The sequence below is a fragment of the Lytechinus variegatus genome, chromosome 6 (assembly GCF_018143015.1).
Source record: "Lytechinus variegatus isolate NC3 chromosome 6, Lvar_3.0, whole genome shotgun sequence".
In the NCBI taxonomy this organism is placed as follows: Eukaryota; Metazoa; Echinodermata; class Echinoidea; order Temnopleuroida; family Toxopneustidae; genus Lytechinus; species Lytechinus variegatus.
Window position 1 is genome coordinate 17,678,997 of NC_054745.1, and position 19,731 is coordinate 17,698,727.

Consider the following 19,731-nt stretch of genomic DNA (forward strand, 5'->3'; position numbering starts at 1 on the left):
TCTTAACGATGAACTTGACATTGATAAACCCTTTACAGTGTCAACTTGACGCTCCCCCAATACCAGCGTCAAATATTTAACCCTATTTTACGCTCCAGTAACCATACTTAACGCTCCAATAAAAAGTTGACGCTACTACCGGAGCGTCAACTTTTTATGAAATGCGCTGCAGCGTCAAATATTAAATTTGACGCTGCAAGTAAAAATTTGACACTGTTTTGGGACTTGACGCTGTACCTTTATGAAATGGGCCCCTGCATAGCAGAGTGAGACTGTAGGCGCCGCTTTTCCGACGGTGGCAGCGGCGTCAACATCAAATCTTAACCTGAGGTTAAGTTTTTGAAATGACATCATAACTTAGAAAGTATATGGACCTAGTTCATGAAACTTGACCATAAGGTCAATCAAGTATTACTAAACATCCTATCAGAGTTTCATGTCACATGACCAAGGTCAAAGGTCATTTAGGGTCAATGAACTTAGACCATGTTGGAGGAATCAACATTGAAATCTTAACCTGAGGTTAAGTTTTTGAAATGTCATCATAACAGAAAATATATGGACCTAGTTCACGAAACGTGGACATAAGGTTAATCAATTATCACTAAACATCCTGCGTGAGTTTTATGTCACATGACCAAGGGTAAAGGTCATTTAGGGTCAATGAACTTTGGCCGAATTGGGGGTATCTGTTGAATTCCCATCATAACTTTGACAGTTTATGGATCTGATTCATGAAACATGGATGTAATAGTAATCAAGCATCACTGAACATTTTGTGCAAGTTTCAGCTCTCATGATTAAGGTCATTTAGGGTCAGTGAACTTTGGTCAAATTGGGGTATCTGTTGAATTACCATGACTTAGAAAGTTTATTGGTCTACTTCATTAAACTTGGACATTAGAGTAATCAAGTATCACTAAACATCCTGTGCGCATTTCAGGTCACATGACCAAGGTCAAAGGTCAATGAACTTTAGCAGAATTGGGTGTATCTGTTGAATTACCATCATAACTTTGAAAGTTTATGGATCTGATTCATGAATCTTGGACATAAGAGTAATCAAGTATCACTGAACATCCTGTGCGAGTTTCAAGTCGCATGATTAAGGTCAAAGGTCATGTAAGGTCAATGAACTCTGACCATGTTGGTTCTTTTTGTTGAATAACCATCATATCTCTGTAAGTTCATTGGTCTACATATAGTTCATAAAAAGTGGACATAAGAGTAACCATGTATCACTGAACATCTTGTGCGAGTTAGAGTAGTTTTCAAAGTCAGCACTGCTGCTATATTGAACCGCGTGATGCAGTTGAGATGGCCAGAGGCATTCCACTTGTTTAATTATGAGGAAGCAATGAACAGCTGTCTTAATCTTTTAACAGGAGCATTAGAGGAGAACTACAAAAAAGTCTTTGACATACAGAGGGAGCTCTATTGTCCGATTTCAAAATGGATGGAGGAACGTTCACTACGTTACAACCCACAGCCAAAGGAGACTAACAATCAGATTTAGATCTATGCAATATTTATCTCACTGAACTTTTTAATGTCACTCTTGCAAGTATTTTATTGCTTACAATATAATTATGAGTTATTTACAAAACCTTGAAAGAGAATGAGGCTGGCTCTAACAGTTTGATCAACGACTGACACTCGACACTCTTGTTCAACAATTGCTGAGGCGAGTGATAAATCGCTCTTCAAGAAATGGTTTAAAGGTCAAGTCCACCTCAGAAAGATGTTGATTTGAATCGTTAGAGAACAAGTTGAATGCCCTGGCCGTCTCACCTGCATCACACGATTCAACATAGCAGCAGTGCTGACTTTGAAAACTGCTATAACTCGCACAAGATGTTCAGTGATACTTGGTTTCTCTTATTTCCATGTATTATGAACTAGACCAATACACTTTACAGAGATAGGATGGTAATTCAACAAATACCCCCAATTCGGCCAAAGTCCATTTACCTCACATGACCTTTGACCTTGATCATGTGACCTGAAACTTGCACAGGATATTCAGTGATACTTGATCACTCCTATATCCAAGTTTCAAAAGTCAGATCAATAAACTTGCAAAGTTATGATGGTAATTCAACAGATACCCCCATTATTGCCAAAGTTCATTGACCTTTGACCTTAGTCATGTGACTTAAAATTCATACAGGATGTTCAGTGATACTTGATTATTCTTATGTCCAAGTTTTATGAACTAGACCAACATACTTTTAAAGTTATGATGGTAATTCAACAAATACCCCCAATTCGGCCAAAGTTCATTGACCCTAAATGACCTTTGACCTTGATCATGTGACCTGAAACTTGCACAGGATGGTCAGTGATACTTGATTAACCTTATGTTCAAGTTTAATGAACTAGGTCTATATATTTTCTAAGTTATGATGACATTTCAAAAACTTAACCTCAGGTTAAGATTTTGATGTTGATTACCCCAACATGGTCTAAGTTCATTGACCCTAAATGACCTTTGACCTTGGTCATGTGACATGAAACTCTAATAGGATGTTCAGTAATACTTGATTAACCTTATGGCCAAGTTTCATGAACTAAGTCAATATGTTTTTTTAAGTTATGATGTCATTTCAAAAACTTAACCTTAGATTAAGGTTTGATGTTGACGACGTCGCCACCGCCGCACAGTGGGCCAGAATGAACCCAAAGTGCGCCAAAACCCTTATTTCACACATTTGTACAATTAAATTTGGTAGATAGGGGTAATTTCACCCGTAGAATTCAATAAAAGTATTTTCAAATATTGATGGCGTCGTTGAAATACTGTTTTCTGATTGGCTGTTCACATTTGAGAAGAAATTACAAGTTTTTAATTTTCAGAAACTAGTTTTAGAGAAATTCCAGCAATAAGGAAGCATATTAGCAAACAGCAAACACATAGACAGGCAAACAAACAAAAAAAAGTCTGTGCTCGGGGTGCAAACAATTCAATTTGTGACTTGAGTATCGCTTAAAGAGGGCGCTCTACCATGAATCCGGAATTGTAAAATTCAAAGTGAAATTGTAAAAAAAAATGCAAAGGAGTATTTTCATTCCCTGGGTACAATGATTAACCACACCTACATGAATTAAAATGGATTGACTCCAGAAGTGGACAGTGAAATCTTTAAAATAATTATTCCAATGATAAATAATAGAGGCCGGGTCCTCTGCAGGTTAATTGGTACCGTAAAAGGCCCTACAAGGCCTTCCTAATTCACCAAGAACGGCGTATACAAAGTTATTCCGAAACAGAGTCTTTCTCTGCTATCTCACCAACCATTATGTCTTTGGTGAGAGGATCTTTTAGCATACTTTGAACATCAGGGGGAAGAGGCTGTGCTTGTTGTACTTTAAAAATTTGCTACTAATCACAATGTCACTAGTTAGTCTGTGGAATACATATAAAGTCAATAAGAGTCATAAACCAAACAATCCTTGAAATGATAATATGCACTTCCTTCTTGATTGATTTTAACAATAATCTATAGCAAATTTAGAATGAGCCAAGATATAAACGAATTCATACGTGTATGTGAAGTTACAAACCCTTCATTTTTTTTTGGGGGGGGATAAATACTAATAATGATAATGCAACTTATACATGTATAGATCCCACGTATCTGTCCTTTACACATTTTCATATTTTGGCAGAAAACTGAGTGAGACCAATCAAATTTACGGGAATTGAATTTATCTTCTCAGAATGACAGCATATCAGATATGCAACACGGGATGGAACAGTTTGACATTAAAATGAAAATGTTTTACTAGTATTATTATATAGTTAGTGGAAGTGGAAATGGAAGCTTGTTTTTTACGCATGTTTAACGAAATTATTTCAGGAAGATACCAGTCAAAAGAACCAGACACTTGAGCCAGACATCCCCCCCCCCTCTCTCCCACCACGCGACGATGAGTTTCACAGACATGACAGATACGGTCCCGGAGGGAGCGGGGAGTTTGTTTAATGTCACCCGCAACGTTCGGCACGAGCATAATGGGACACTAACTTGGAACGATTTTTGTGATAAATACGGCGAACATGTGGTTGGAAAATTGGTTATATCTCCAGAAAATGCACGTATATGCAGCTAAATTTGGTATCATTGTAAAGCATGAACTATAACAAAGACCGTCATGGTATTTACAGCGCAGCAATCGACAGCAATTTGTAAAAGAAATGCTCATGAAAAAAAATTGCTAAAACCCCCCATTGTCAAATGGTTTCGTCCAAAATTACCTCTGAAGGGATTATCATTTTATTTTGAAAATTTTCGATAACTTAAAACAATCATTTATCAATGATTACCGTGAATTAGAAATAAATAAAACAATCCGTTTTGTTAAAACACTGAAATATCTAAAACGTGTCATTGTTATATGCGGTAGCCGTAAAAGGTCATTTTCCGGTAATATTGAATAAATGGGCAACTAATAATCAATTTCATGGAGAAATACTGTATGGAGACATCCTACAGGTTCTTATCTTTTCTTAGAACATGAAAAAAAAATGTTTCATGACCAAAAAACAGTTTTGGCGCACTTTTGCTCTCTCCTGGCCCACTGTGCGCCGTCGGAAAAGCGGCGCCTTTAGTCTCACTCTACTATGCAGGTGAGACCAAAATCAGACAAGCACAATGCTGAACATTTCATCAAAATCGGACGTAAAATAAGAAAGTTATGACATTTCAAAGTTTCGCTTATTTTCAACAAAATAGTTATATGAACGAGCCAGTTACATCCAAATGAGAGAGTCGATAATGTCACTCACTATTTTTTTTTTTGTTTTTTTATTGTTTGAATTATACAATATTTCAATTTTTACGAATTTGACGATTAGGACCTCCTTGCCTGAAGCACAAAATGTTAAAATAATGGAATTCCACGTGTTCAGGGAGGAATGGAATTTAATTTCACATGACAATACGAGAAAATAAAAATATTTCATATAATAAAATACAAAAGAAATAGTGAGTGATGTCATCAACTCTCTCATTTTGGATGTAACTGGCTCGTTCATATAACTACTTTGTTGAAAATAAGCAAAACTTAAAACTGCCATAACTTTATTATTTTTACATCCGATTTTGATGAAATTTTCAGTGTTATGCTTGTTGAATTTTTCTCTCTTTATCCAAATCTAGTTTTTGTTGGGGTGGACTTGTCCTTTAAGGAGAGCTGTAGGAAGTGAAGATTTTCACAACTCCTGGTATTATGTAGTATCCATCCTTGTACAATAAATCTAACAATAAACCTCGAAGGCCAAACGAACATGTGGCTTTCTTCCTATTATTTCTTATATTTCAAAGTTAATAATTTTGCCGAAGGTATATGATGCTTCTATTTGTGCAATAAAACAAAGGAGACACAATGTTTCGTCTTATCCTAGCCACATCTCACTTTCTTTTTTTATACATAGATTTAATAATTAAATAAAAGGAGACACAATGAAAGATCTTTCCGAGCCAAATCTTTTTTTATTATTGAATAAAAAACACACTGAACTATCTTTTAAAAAAAATATATTTCTATAGTGGGCGTGTCGTGGTTATGACTCTCGCCTTTCAAACAGAGGGTCGTGGGTTCGAATCCCAGCCATAGCGTGTTTTCCCTCAGCAAGAAGTTTAACCACATTGTGCTGCACCCAACCCAGGTGAGGTGAATGGGTACCTGCCAGGATTAATTCCTTGAATGCACGAGCGCTGAAAGGCAGCTCGAGCTAAAGCCGGGGTAATAGTAATAATAACATTGCGTCTTGGAATAGATTGTTTCTAGATAGATGGCATTATACAAATGTCCATTATTATTATATTTATTATTATTCCCTGATCGAATTTATTTTTACTTTCCAATGACAGCAATGCCACATCACCGTGGTTTCTTAGATCTGTTCACACATGGCCTCATTGATCACGAGGGAGGAGAGCTGAGGATAGACGAACCTGATATTAGGGTATCCATCCCTTCAGGAGCGATCCCCAAAGGAATGAAATCACTTGTTACTCTCACTATCCTCAGTCGAAGTCCATCTAAGTTTCCTCTGGATCCTGAGGAGGTTCTTGTAACACCACCCATCCGATGTTCCTTCAACCATCATCTTCTCAAACCTGCCACTATAGTGCTTCCACACTACATTGCTCCAGATCAATACCAGCAGAAGAAGCAAGACTTGCGTGTGAAGCTTTATAGCAAAATAGAACCAGGTAATATAGGAAATAGTATATGTAATATGAATTTGGTTCTCTTGTGTGCTTTGTGGGCTTCGTGGCGTTGATATGTAATTTTTCAAATGTATATTTAGCCGCATTTTCTCTTTTTTGTACACCCGATACGCCAAAACAGATGATGAAATGTATAGCAACTTAAAATAATGTATGAGGTAAATAACGTTAATGTATTAGTTAATGTTGTTTCCAACACGGTACACTGGCTTGAACGCCAAGTATTTTCTCGTCTATCATTAAAAATTCTAGGAGAATTTGGTTACAGGACTTTGCTTCCTGAATCGTCGAAGGGTTTTGATATCTCAGAAGACAGGGTCACCTTCTCGACACGTCATCTTCAATACTTTGCTCTGTCTTCAAATGATATTCATGGAGTTCAGTTCATCTGTGAAGTATCACAGCCTCTGTTCATGAGCAACTTCCAGCATCCCAATCTTCGAATCTACATAGCGCATCCTTGCAATACTACAGTATGTACAGACCCTAAGTTGATTATCAAGAGTTGCATTCAATGCATGAAAAATTACAATAGCAAAATCTGACCTTTTACGTGTTTTAAACATATAAAAGAAGCAAAACTTGTCGCATCTTTAAGGGATGCTCTCAAGTACATGAAAATTTGATCGTGAAGCAGTAATATATATGAGGGTGTGTGTATGTGTGAGTGAGTGAGCGTGTGCGTGTGTGAGAGATGGTTGCGTTTGCCTGTGTTTCTTTATTGATTATACAGTGCGTATCAAAAAAAAAGTTTACACTTAGAAAAATTCCTGTAAAATTATACATTCATAATATTCTGAAGATTTTTCCACATTTTAACATCGGTACGGATCCATTTAAGCAAATGATGATATAACTGTCGAAAAATATTTCCTCTTGAGTGAGCACCACTTGCTTTTGAAAAGTTAGTGAAAAATAATTTGCGCAGAACTTTGAAATAGTTATGTGAATAAAAGTAGACCTTAATCATGAAGAACACGTGGAATTTAGCTAGTAAAATTGATTTGAAGATATCTTTTACCTTTTTTAACTTGTTTCCTTGCCCAAAACATTTTGAAGAGTGCATTGCGCCCCACCCCACCCCCCCCACACACACACACTGATGCCATTGTGACGATATTTGTTTTACAATGAGCTGTGATTTACATGAAACGGCTTAGGCCTGATTTCCATTTTGTTAATCATTGTCAAGCTTGGGAAAAGTGTGGAGAAACAAGTATAAAATGAAGAATAAAATGTAAACCGGCTTTACATGATAAACACTTAGTGAAAAAATGCTGGAGATGTCCGTTATAAACTTTTTTTTCCAGATTCAGTTATGTCCTCAGATCCACCTGGCAAATAAAGGGTAAAGGTTGTGCTTACTAAGTGTTGGGATATCAATTTGGTTGGCAAAATTGTTCCAAAATGCCTGAATGTATCCATTTTATTTCAATTGATTAAAAGTGCAAGGGAAATGTATGAGAAATGTTTCGCAGGGTAAGTTTGATTTCGCCCTCTCCCCTTGACACAACGTGAAAACGAGCACTTCTGCGCAAACAGATTTCTCCGGGCTTTACAAAAATGGAAAGTGCTCACTCAAGTGTAATATTCTGTCAAAACTTTTACTTTCATTGGTTAGATGAGACCCAAACCCAAGATAATATGTGAAAAAATCACCCACATGTTTTATATTTTTTAATTCCCAGGGCTTTTTCAAAGTGTAAACTTTTTTTGATACGCACTGTACAATAATAATCATTGATAAAGAATTAATCAATAATTACTTGATACAGAAAATGCATAAATTTTATCAAAACAGTGAATTACACATGATATCTAGATTTTTAACGTTTGTTTCCAGGGTGTAAGAGGACAGAATTGCAGATTGTCGGAACCATTCTATGAAATCACGACTGTTATCGAATTCAATCTGGAATCTGCTGAAGATGACATCAAGATTTCATGTCTAACTGGCTCAGAGAAGACCCAGGAAACTGTAAGCATCTGAAGAGTTTTTCTGTCACCCCCTCTTTGATTTCTGGTAGCACATCTATATCTATATTACTCTGAAGAAACTTTACTAAGCACTTAGCGCCTAAATTTAATAGGCACCTAGAACACTCTGCTGCAGAGTGGAATTGACGCTTTATAAATCCCATCTATTATTACTAAGAAAATGTTCTTACTATCCACCCTAGAATCGCTTGTTAATAATCACTATTATCTTCTAAAAACTTGTTCCATTTTTTAAGGAAAGTATATAATGTGGTCTCTACAGAATGATGCAGAAAAAAAAATCACGAGCCAAAAATGTTCGACAAAGATAAAATGATGATTGTAAACAATGCCTTATATTAAAAGCAGATCATGTCAATTATCATATTCCATTGTCAATCTCTTTACTCATAAAGGTTCATGCGTGTTCCCTACTATCTGGAGGTTGTAATACTATCAACATCAATCTACCGTCCTCAACCGATGATAAGATTGTTCGTGTTTCCATTGAGCAAGGCCTGGTCACACTTGCAGAACAAGAAATTAATATCCGTAAAGAAGGTATGTGAAAAAAAAGAAAGATCATATGTGAATGAAGACGGATGATTTTCAAGATATAACAAGGTATAAGCAATTTTGTGTCTCGCCCACTTATGAAAATAAACAGAAATATCATGATTTGTGAGGGCACGCAAGAGGATTATATCGAAACTTTATTGTGAAATGGCTAGGATGGAATAACACTTGTCATTATAGCCTTGCACGTAAACTTTAATGTTGACCTGAAAATGACCTTTGACCTTACCATGTGACCTCCGACTGCAGCATGACATGTAGGTCGCCAAAGTACATCTACCATCCAAGTTTGGTTGAAAAGCGACCTACGGTTGCGGAGTTAACCCTAAATAGACTGGGCTATTTCGACGCCTAAGAAGACTGGGGGGGGGGGGGGGAAGGCTGATTCAGCCCCCCCCCTTATGATCTCGGTTGTCGATCGCGCGATAGCGACGAAAATTAGCACACGCATTACCCATGGCATTATCTATAAAAATATAACTTCAAATTCTGCAAAAAATCTCATGTCATTAATTATGCTAATTTAAGCGTAAAATCATAAGTTTGCTCTAATTAATAAATTAATGCCCCTGAAATGCTAATTTTTGTTTCACATACTCTAGATAGGCATCTTATCAAATTGATTTAAAAAAAACAAAATCACATTTATTTTCTTATATATTCTATTGTTTTCTAAATTTCTTATGTATTTCTTTTTTCGACTTTTTGTTTTCTATTGTTTTTTCAATGGAAATTTTCGGGGACTTTATTTTGACCGTAAACAAGATAAAATTAATTGATTTTAAGCATTAAAAGTAAAAATAATGATACATTTATGAATTTTGGCTAAGAACACTATGTGCATTGGATTTGTACACAAATTCACGTTTTTGAGTAATTTTGGGTCTGCATGCACTTACGAAATGTTGCGTTATTTTGAAACCGCGTACCCGGGGGTAACAATTTTGGTCTCAAAAGTTGCGCGAGGCTTGAAAATAAAAAGTCCGCGAGCGACGCGGTAAAAGAATTTTGCGCGGCGGATTTATCGCGAAAAATGTCGAGGGGGGGGGGGGGCTGAATCAGCCCCCAGTCTTTTTAGGGTTAAGAGTCATGCATGCAAACTTTAACATTGACCTGAAAATGACCTTTGACATTACCATGTGACCTCCGACTGCAGCATAACATGCAGGTCCCCCAAGTCCATCTACCATCTAAGTTTGGTTGAAAAGCGACTTACGGTTGCGGTGTTAAAGTCTTGCATGTAAACTTTAACGTTGACCTGAAAATGACCTTTGACCTTACCATATGACATCAGACTGCAGCATAACATGCAGGTCCCCAAGTCCATCTACCATCCAAGTTTGGTTGAAAAGCGACTTACAGTTGTGGAGTTAGGTGTCATTGCATGTAAACTTTAACGTTGACCTGAAAATGACCTTTGACCTTACCATGTGACCTCCGACTGCAGCATAACATGCAGGTCCCCCAAGTCCATCTACCATCCAAGTTTGGTTGAAAAGCGACTTACGGTTGCGGAGTTAAGAGTCTTGCATGTAAACTTTAACGTTGACCTGAAAATGACCTTTGACCTTACCATGTGACCTCCGACTGCAGCATAACATGCAGGTCCCCCAAGTCCATCTAACATCTAAGTTTGGTTGAAAAACGACATACGGTTGTGGAGTTAGGTGTCATAAGAGAGTCTTGCATGTAAACTTTAACGTTGATCTAAAAATGACGTTTAAACTTACCATATGACCTCAGACGAGCATAACATGCAGGTCCCCGAGTCCATCTACCATCCAATTTTGGTTGAAAAGCTACTTACAGTTGTGGAGTTAGGTGTCATTGCATGTAAACTTTAACATTGACCTGAAAATGACCTTTGACTTTATCATGTGACCTCCGACTGCAGCATAACATGCAGGTCCCCCAAGTCCATCTACCATCCAAGTTTGGTTGAAAAGCGACTTACGGTTGCGGAGTTAAGAGTCTTGCATGTAAACTTTAACGTTGACCTGAAAATGACCTTTGACCTTACCATGTGACCTCCGACTGCAGCATAACATGCACGTCCCCCAAGTCCATCTAACATCTAAGTTTGGTTTAAAAACGACATACGGTTGTTGAGTTAGGTGTCATAAGACAGTCTTGCATGTAAACTTTAATGTTGATCTAAAAATAACCTTTGACCTTACCATATGACCTCAGACTGCAGCATAACATGCACGTCCCCCAAGTCCATCTAACATCTAAGTTTGGTTGAAAAATGACATACCGTTGTGGAGTTAGGTGTCATAAGAGAGTCTTGCATGTAAACTTTAACGTTGATCTAAAAATGACGTTTGACCTTACAATATGACCTCAGACTGCAGCATAACATGCAGGTCCCCGAGTCCATCTACCATCCAATTTTGGTTGAAAAGCTACTTACAGTTGTGGAGTTAGGTGTCATTGCATGTAAACTTTAACATTGACCTGAAAATGACCTTTGACTTTATCATGTGACCTCAGACTGCAGCATAACATGCACGTCCCCCAAGTCCATTTAACATCTAACTTTGGTTGAAAAATGACATACCGTTGTGGAGTTAGGTGTCATAAGAGAGTCTTGCATGTAAACTTTAACGTTGACCAGAAAATGACGTTTGACCTTACCGTATGACCTCAGACTTCAGCATAACGTGCAGGTCCCCCAAGTCCATCTACCATCCAAGTTTGGTTGAAAAGCGACTTACAGTTGTGGAGTTAGGTGTCATAAGAGAATATTGCATGTAAACTTTAACGTTGACCTGAAAATGACGATTGACCTTACCATGTGACCTCAGACTGCAGCATAACATGCAGCCTCCAAGTCCATCCCCCATCCAAGTTTGGTTGAAAAGCGACTTATGGTTGTGGAGGGTTGTGTCATTACAGGTTTGTGACGGACGGACGACGGACGACATTTGGATCCCTAAGTCTCGCCTTCACCTCTGGTGGGCGAGACAAAAACCATCGAAACCAAGAAACCAAGGCACTGCACCTCCATGTGAAATACATGTACAATCATATCATGTAGATTATCATTTTAAAGATAACTAAATGATATATTTATTGGTATCAATCACACATTAATACTAAAACCTCAAAGTCAGACTTCTAAACTTAATATAGTTAATATATATTCATATAGTATATACACAACAAAAATAGTAAGTCCCCCCTAAAAAAGCATCAATAATTTCCGAACCAATGCGAGTTTTTAATATATTTTTACATGAGCGTGTAGGTAATTTTATAAGCTACCCTATGAGTAAATGTTGTGGATGTATCTTACGTCATGCTTCAGTGAGCACCGTCAGAAGGCAAAAATGTCACTTTTCAAAAGTCACAAGCAAAATATCACGACTTTGATTCCATTGTATTGGAACTAATACCACATTCTCATCATGAAAACTAGTCAGAAGGCTTGGAAAGGGTACTTTCTAAAAGACGATACAACTTTTTTTAGCTAAATTTCACGGTTGAATAAACTCAAGTCCAAATTTGCTTTAATTGGATTTTTACACATTTCTTTCAATAAAAAAATGCTAGAATATGGTGACAGTTATTTTGGGGAAGACTATCTCCAACAATATTCACCGTTTCACGGTTCAATGAACATTTATTGGAAACAAAAAATGCGATTTTCAAATATCGTAGGCAAGTATTGCTTCATTTTTCTAACTGAAAATGATCTTTTCTCAACTTTTTTGTTATGTTCATGACCAATTAACATGCTTCAATGATTCAAAGGTGTCAAATTAAACATTTACGCTTGAATGAACATGTGGAATGTGATTAGCTCTTTTTTACGTTATTGGAAAAACTGCAATTTGTAACTATGGATATCTGTCACACAACTCCTTGCACAGTTCATTTGATTTGATTTTTATGAAAATCCCGATGTTTAATGCATCAGTGAGCACACAATATTCGAAAATTATGCAAATGAGAAGAAAGTTCAAGGCCTTGGCCCCACTCTGTACCGAATCGAATGGTTATTTTGGTGTGCGCACATTTAGGATAGTGTTAATCTGAAGCCATGTGCGAAGTTTCATGAAATAACTGTTGGCAGAAGTAATAAAAACCGTCCATGAAACAAACCCTCATTTCATATTTGTTAAAATTTTGACTTCCTCTCTCATAGACTTGTGTACATTATGGGTGGATATGTTTAAGCATATGTAAACCCCTTATTCAATAGGGTGAAACTTTTTTTCAAGACTGTCTTTAGCAATGTCATTTGGCGGTAATGTTTATCAACCTATGGCCAGAATTCTGTGCAAAAATGAAATCGATTTGTTTGTTTATGGATGAGTGTGCACGCATCAAAGTGGGAAAAATTGTATTTTCAATGTCACAGACTCATTTTAAAGGGTAATAAAGTGAATATTGGGGGCAAATTTGGTTTGAAAGGTGTCTTTAATTGCTGTTGTTTTTATCATCCATTTCTATCACCACACACTTTCCGAACTTTAACCATTTCATGGTTGAGCGAGCACATTCGAAAATTTAGGAATTAATACTCTTTATACTGCATAATTGTATTCTTTTCCTAACAATTTCTCAGGATCAGTTGAATGTATGGACAGATCAGTGGTGGATCCAGAATTTTAAATGGGTGGGGGTCCTATAATCGGGGGAGCCATCAACATTTTCAAATTTTAACATGATCTAACAAGTTGTAAAAGATAATACCCCCAAAACCCTTTGATGACACGTCATAATACAGGGGCCGCAGAGCAGTTTTCAAAGTGGGGGGGGGGGGGGCTGACCATGCCAAAAATCACAATCGTATTACATAAAAAGTAGGGGGGCTAAAGCCTCCCAGCCCCCCCCCCCTCCCCGCTTCCGCGGCCCCTGCATTACATCGTGCTCACTCAACCATGAACATACGATACCAAAATTTGGTCTGAAATGGTTAAATGATGGATAGTAAAACAGCATAACACTATAAAGTTCACCCAAAAACAATTTTTGCTCAACTTTGTATTTGCACAATCTGTAAAACGACTCTTGTGACTTTCAAAAATGGTCATTTTTAATTCAATCTTTAATTACTCATGCATGACTCAACCGATCAATCTCATTTTTCCCCAGGAGTTGCTGAATGAGTGTATAAAACCACCTATGAAATATCATATCTCAAAATAATTGGGTTCAAAAGTTACAGCAGTTTGATTTAGGGGGACTTACTTTTTTTGTTTACGTGCAAAGATTATATATATATACAGTGCGTCCCAGAAAAAACGAAACCGAGATTTAGCGATCATTTATCATTACTTAATCATAAATATTATAGCCAAATGACCTACCAATTTAAAGCTTAGAATCTCCTCTTTCATCTGATATTATTTAGATTATTTCTCATTCACGCATGAGTGAGCAAATGCAATTTGAAGAAAGGATATCAAAATCTCATTTGGTGGGGGGTATCTGCGTTTCAAAAAGAAACCCACATTTTTGAAAAGTTCAATATCTCCTCTTTAATTTGATACCTAAATTACAGAAAATGGTCACGAAATAACAAAGTTCTGGTCATTTGAAATAAGGCTTGAATTTCAATAATTTCATAAAATGAAGAGGTTCTCCAGGATGGCTTTCAAACTCTCTCGACACTCTGTTTTGTTGACGATCAGCCATGCATTAAATCTTTTGTTCACCATCGAAAGCTTCTGTGGGAAACCGGTGAAAACACGTTTATCTCATGAAATTATGGAAATGCAAGCCTTATTTCAAATGAACAGAACTTTTTTATTTTTTGACCATTTTTTGTAATTTTGGTACCAAATTAAAGAGCAGATATTGAACTTTTCAGAAATGTGGTTTTCTTTTTGAAACCCAGATAACCCCCGCCAAATGAGTTTTCGGTATCCTTTCTTCAAATTGTTTTTGCTCGCTCATGCGTGAATAAGAAATAACCTAAGTAATATCAGATGAAAGAGGAGATTCTAAGCTTTAAATTGGTAGGTCATTTGTCTATTCTATTTATGATTAAGTTATGATAAATGAACGCTAAATCTCGGTTTCGTTTATTCTGGGACGCACTGTATATATGTGTGTGTGTGTGTGTGTATATATAATGCATGTATATATTTATGTACATAGATATATATGTATATATTTATATATATATATATAGTATTATGTAGGTATTCGGAAGAAAGAAATTTTGCTAATTGCACTTTAAATATAAGAGTACTGAAACAATCATATTGATTTCCATCCTTATTTGCATGATATCACGTCAAAAGGAATGCTAATGATGTATCAGGCATCATGTTCTTGACTTGACAAAAAAAAAATCCATACTGAAATCAACTTTGGAATACATCATTCAATTAAGATAAATTAATTTTTTTATGGTGCATTTATAAGCTTGTGGAGTACTTAAATCCAGAAGAACTATGTTTGCTTTCTTTTTTTCTTTAACAGTGGAACCTGATTACGAAAAAACACAAAGGTAAGAGAATGTAAATCTTTTAACACGTATGAGGTTAGAATTTTACAAAGTTATCAGAAGAAAATAGTTGGAGACAATTTGGGGAAAAGGGTGACCAATGAATCATCTTTTAGCAGTTAAGAATGTTTTGTTCTTTTTTTCAATAAATACCTCTGCCAAAAAAAATTGTTCTTCAAAATTAAAAAAAAACATGAAATTTCACAAATGTAATTTTATGATCACCTACATATTTTTTCAATCTTTTTTTTAAGATGGAAAATATATGCTAAATAATTTCGTTACAAATTGCCAAGTTGATGAAAAAGAGTATGAACAGATTCCATGAAATCATGGATTGGTATTTTGTACCATTGATTTTATGATTACTTTTTCCTTAATAAAATCGGATGTTGAATTTTGTCCGTATTTCAATTATATAGTAGCTCCAAAATTTTACATAACGATGCAGATTGTGCGGATCAAAAATTGCGCAAAATGCTTCTGGTAGTAAATGCGTTTTTGCTTACCAATTACCAAATTAAGAATTTTATTGCTGCTGCTGCTGGTTAAATATGTTTTTCGCCAAACAAAAAAAAACAGTCCCATATGTGCCTATATATCATATGTTGACAATTCTCAGCGTGTTCACCTTTTGCGTTCGTTTGAAATGTTAAACTGAACGTATCAGATCAAGATTTTTGATGATTATGTGAAAAATTGACCTTGAATTTAAAGTATTTTTAATGAAATTAGTTATTTGAAATGTCTACTCTAACTTGACTGAGCTCAGACTGCACTTTGTTTAATCCACATTCAGAAGAGGCCGAATGAGGTTCGTTTCGAACAACATGATACAGGTGTTGACTGATTTAGTCAGTGGAATGAAGGATGCAAGTGAGCTTGGTTACCAGCTGGGTTTCTCCCACTCGATGGTCATCAAGTACCTTTCCAGAGCAGACTCTTCCGCAAGTATTGTCTCAAATGCAGGTCTTAAAGAGATGCTTAAAGACTGGAGAAAAAGCGTCCGACCTAGTGAACAGGTTAAGAAACTTCAACTTGCTTTAGAGACCGTTGGGTTAAGAAATGAAGCTGAAATCATATTTCACAACACTTAGACATGTTAGAGTGTAGTCGATCCCCATAGGCTCAAATAATTTCGTTGACATATTCTATAAAGTGTTATAGCAACAAGTAGCTTCATTCAATCATTCGCTTGTGGTTGGCAAAGGTTGTGAATGAATTATTTTGTAGCTGCAAGTATAAATAATATTTAATATGATGTTGAATAGTATTTTCTGTGCCAAAATTGATATCTTTGTCAGACATAATCTCCAAATGGGAAAACTCATATTATGCAGAGAATTATATGTACATACAATGTTAGAATTACAACATTTATTCATTTCATTTGGTCCACCTTCATGTGTGTGTGTATATGTGTGTTTGTGTGTGTGTGTATGCATGTTTAGGTTTCACAATTTAATTAAGCATCTATCCATAAAATGTGAGCCCCTAAAAAGCAGAGGGCTTATCAGAGGGGGACAAGCATACATGTAGCTTAACAATGCGTATAACATGAAAAGAATGATTATAACAGTAATAATGGAAATCAGTGGTTTGTTCAACCTGTAATACTGGTTACAATATAAGACAATAAAATAATAAAGTAAACAAAAAAAATAACTGATTTTGAAATGACAGAAAATTAAAATAATTGCATACCATGTTGAGTATTATACATTGACCAATACTATGAGAATGTTTGTATGGAAGTTTGAATGCCCCCTGTGTATGCATGCAACTATTTATCATGAAGTGTATAGTATATCCAACACCTTACTAGTCGTAATGTATTACATCTAAAGTAGATACAGAGCTCATAATTAAGGTAACTCTTTCTAAATCTAAGAAAGTTGTATAGCATTGGTTTGTATTTCCTTATGATGTTGACAATGGAAATGAAAAGTAAAACTAGAACTAGAACTTGACTAAAATTATAAGCGAGCATACAAACCTTAGAGAAAAACGGTTATATTGTTTCTTTGTAGATATTTCGATGCTGCTTTTGTAAATAGTTATCACACACTCTTGGTTATTCATGTTTTCAAAGTCAAATAAAATATTCTTACGACTTACTAGTGATAGCCTATCAGAAAGATATAAGCAAAGATTATTTCCTTTCATCTTCAGGTCATTCCACACTTGCTGAGTCATTTTATATCAACAAGACAAGAAAAAAAATCATTATGAACGTGATGAAAACATTTCATAGAAATATACATCCACTAGACGCGTCTTTATTCTGTACCATCCAAACAAGACAAACAACGTTCATAGAGTATGAACTAGAATAGCTGACAAAACAATGAGGGGATTTCCAAAACAAAGGATGTCGCATGCAATTTGTTTGCTCTCTTTTATTCATACCTCATATTAAAAAAAAGTATAGCGTAATGTGTTTTATGGTTATCCTTGTTTACATGAAAAGTACCCCATAGGTATATCTAATATTTGGGGAAAAAGGGAAATTGACAGTCGATCGACAATCAAAATCAAATACAGTTGCGTATCCAAAATTACTTGTGAACATAATATAGGTATTTTTGTCTCGCCTGCGTAGCGGAGCGAGACATAGGTATCACTGTTTCCGGTGTCGGCGGCGGCGTCGGTGGCGTCGGCGTCGTCAACAATTGTGTTGTACACCCAATAACTTTCTACAGCTTCGAGGTGGGATCACCAAATTCATACCAGAGGTCCATCTCGTGAAAGCACAGGTCAAGTTCGAATATGAGTTGAATTTGAATAAGGTCAAAGGTCAATGAACTTTCCATGACTGGCACTGTGCTATGTTGTACACCCAATAACTTTCTACAGCTTCGAGGTGGGATCACCAAATTCACCAAATTCATACCAGAGGTCCATGAATTTGAATAAGGTCAAAGGTCAATGAACTTTCCATGACTGGCACTGTGCTATGTTGTACACCCAATAACTTTCTACAGCTTCGAGGTGGGATCACCAAATTCATACCAGAGGTCCATCTCCTGAAGGCACAGGTCAAGTTCGAATATGAGTCGAATTTGAATAAGGTCAAAGGTCAATGAACTTTCCATGACTGGCACTGTGCTGTGCTGTACATCCAATAACTTTCTACAGCTTCGAGATGGGATCGCCAAATTCATACCAGAGGTCCATCTCCTGAAGGCACAGGTCAAGTTCGAATATGAGTCGAATTTGAATAAGGTTAAAGGTCAAAGGTCAATGAACTTTCCATGACTGGCACTGTGCTGTGTTGTACACCCAATAACTTTCTACAGCTTCGAGGTGGGATCACCAAATACATACCAGAGGTCCATCTTCTGAAGGCGCAGGTCAAGTTCGAATATGAGTCGAATTTGAATGAGGTCAAATGAACTTTCTATGACTCGCATTGTGCTGTGTTGTACACCCAATAACTTTCTACAGCTTCGAGGTAGGATTGCCAAATTCATACAAGAGGTCCATCTTTTGAAGGTGCAGGTCAAGTTCGAATGTGAGTTGAATTTGATTAAGGTCAAAGGTCAATGAACATTTTACTTCAGAACTCAGTACTCTCTATACTTGAACCAGATTTTGTATTTTACTTGTTTATTCTTTAAAAGCTGTTGTTGTTATTTATTTAATGAGCTATAGTTCTTGGCACCATTTATAATATTCACACAAATTTGCCAAAGGTACAATAGAAAAGCTGTCAAAGTTTTCACTCTCATTATTATGAATTACATTCTTTTTCACTAACATTCATTTCCTTACTTCCATGGAAATCATTATAGCTTCATAGTATTAACAGCATTCTTAGTGTTATCTCATTTCCTAGGGATAAAGTAGGCCTATAGCATTATTGCATATGTAAACTGTCAGAACCACAATTCACCCCCTAAACTGCTGACAGCCTCGGAAGTCATATAGCATAGTTTTGACATACATTCTCTTCATGACTGCATTATGCAGGCGAAACAACGCTTGTCATTTGCCTTGTTATATATGCTTCGCGAAGTTGTAGAGACAAGCTATGTAGAAATGTGTACTGCAGTTGATATGATATCTTATGCATTAACCATGCATTACATTACGTATATAAAATTATTATTATGTTGATAAAGCTTCTGCGACGATGGTTCAATTGTATTTTCTGTAAAAGCTGTATCGTAATGATAATAATTACATATCAAGACAATCCATATCATTTACAAGTACATATAAATTGATTCGAAAATCTTTTCAATACATATAATTTTGGGTATGTAACATGAGTTTGAGGTGAGTCAGACGCTTATATCTGATTACTTTTTGAAAAATATTTTTTACGATTGGTTTGACTTGTGTTTGAAGTAGTTTAAAATTGTGTTCATGTATTTTTCTTAGTGTAATTATGATGCTAACGGAGTAAGAATATTTGTGTAGTAGTCATTTAGGATCAAACAAAGTCAACAACAAAGTTATGAGACTGAACGT

The 19,731-nt window shown here is 36.1% G+C and overlaps 1 protein-coding gene across 1 annotated transcript in view; it reads left to right on the forward strand.

Moving 5' to 3' along the window:
- Window positions 1-16,352, forward strand: part of LOC121417600 — a 36,807-nt gene extending 20,455 nt beyond the window's left edge. The window contains exons 17-22 of the mRNA XM_041611337.1: window positions 5,877-6,221; window positions 6,492-6,712; window positions 8,083-8,217; window positions 8,633-8,777; window positions 15,231-15,258; window positions 16,055-16,352. Coding sequence (XP_041467271.1) covers window positions 5,877-6,221; window positions 6,492-6,712; window positions 8,083-8,217; window positions 8,633-8,777; window positions 15,231-15,258; window positions 16,055-16,352 — 1,172 coding nt within the window. The remainder of the gene's footprint in view (window positions 1-5,876; window positions 6,222-6,491; window positions 6,713-8,082; window positions 8,218-8,632; window positions 8,778-15,230; window positions 15,259-16,054) is intronic.
- Window positions 16,353-19,731: the final 3,379 nt, after the last annotated feature.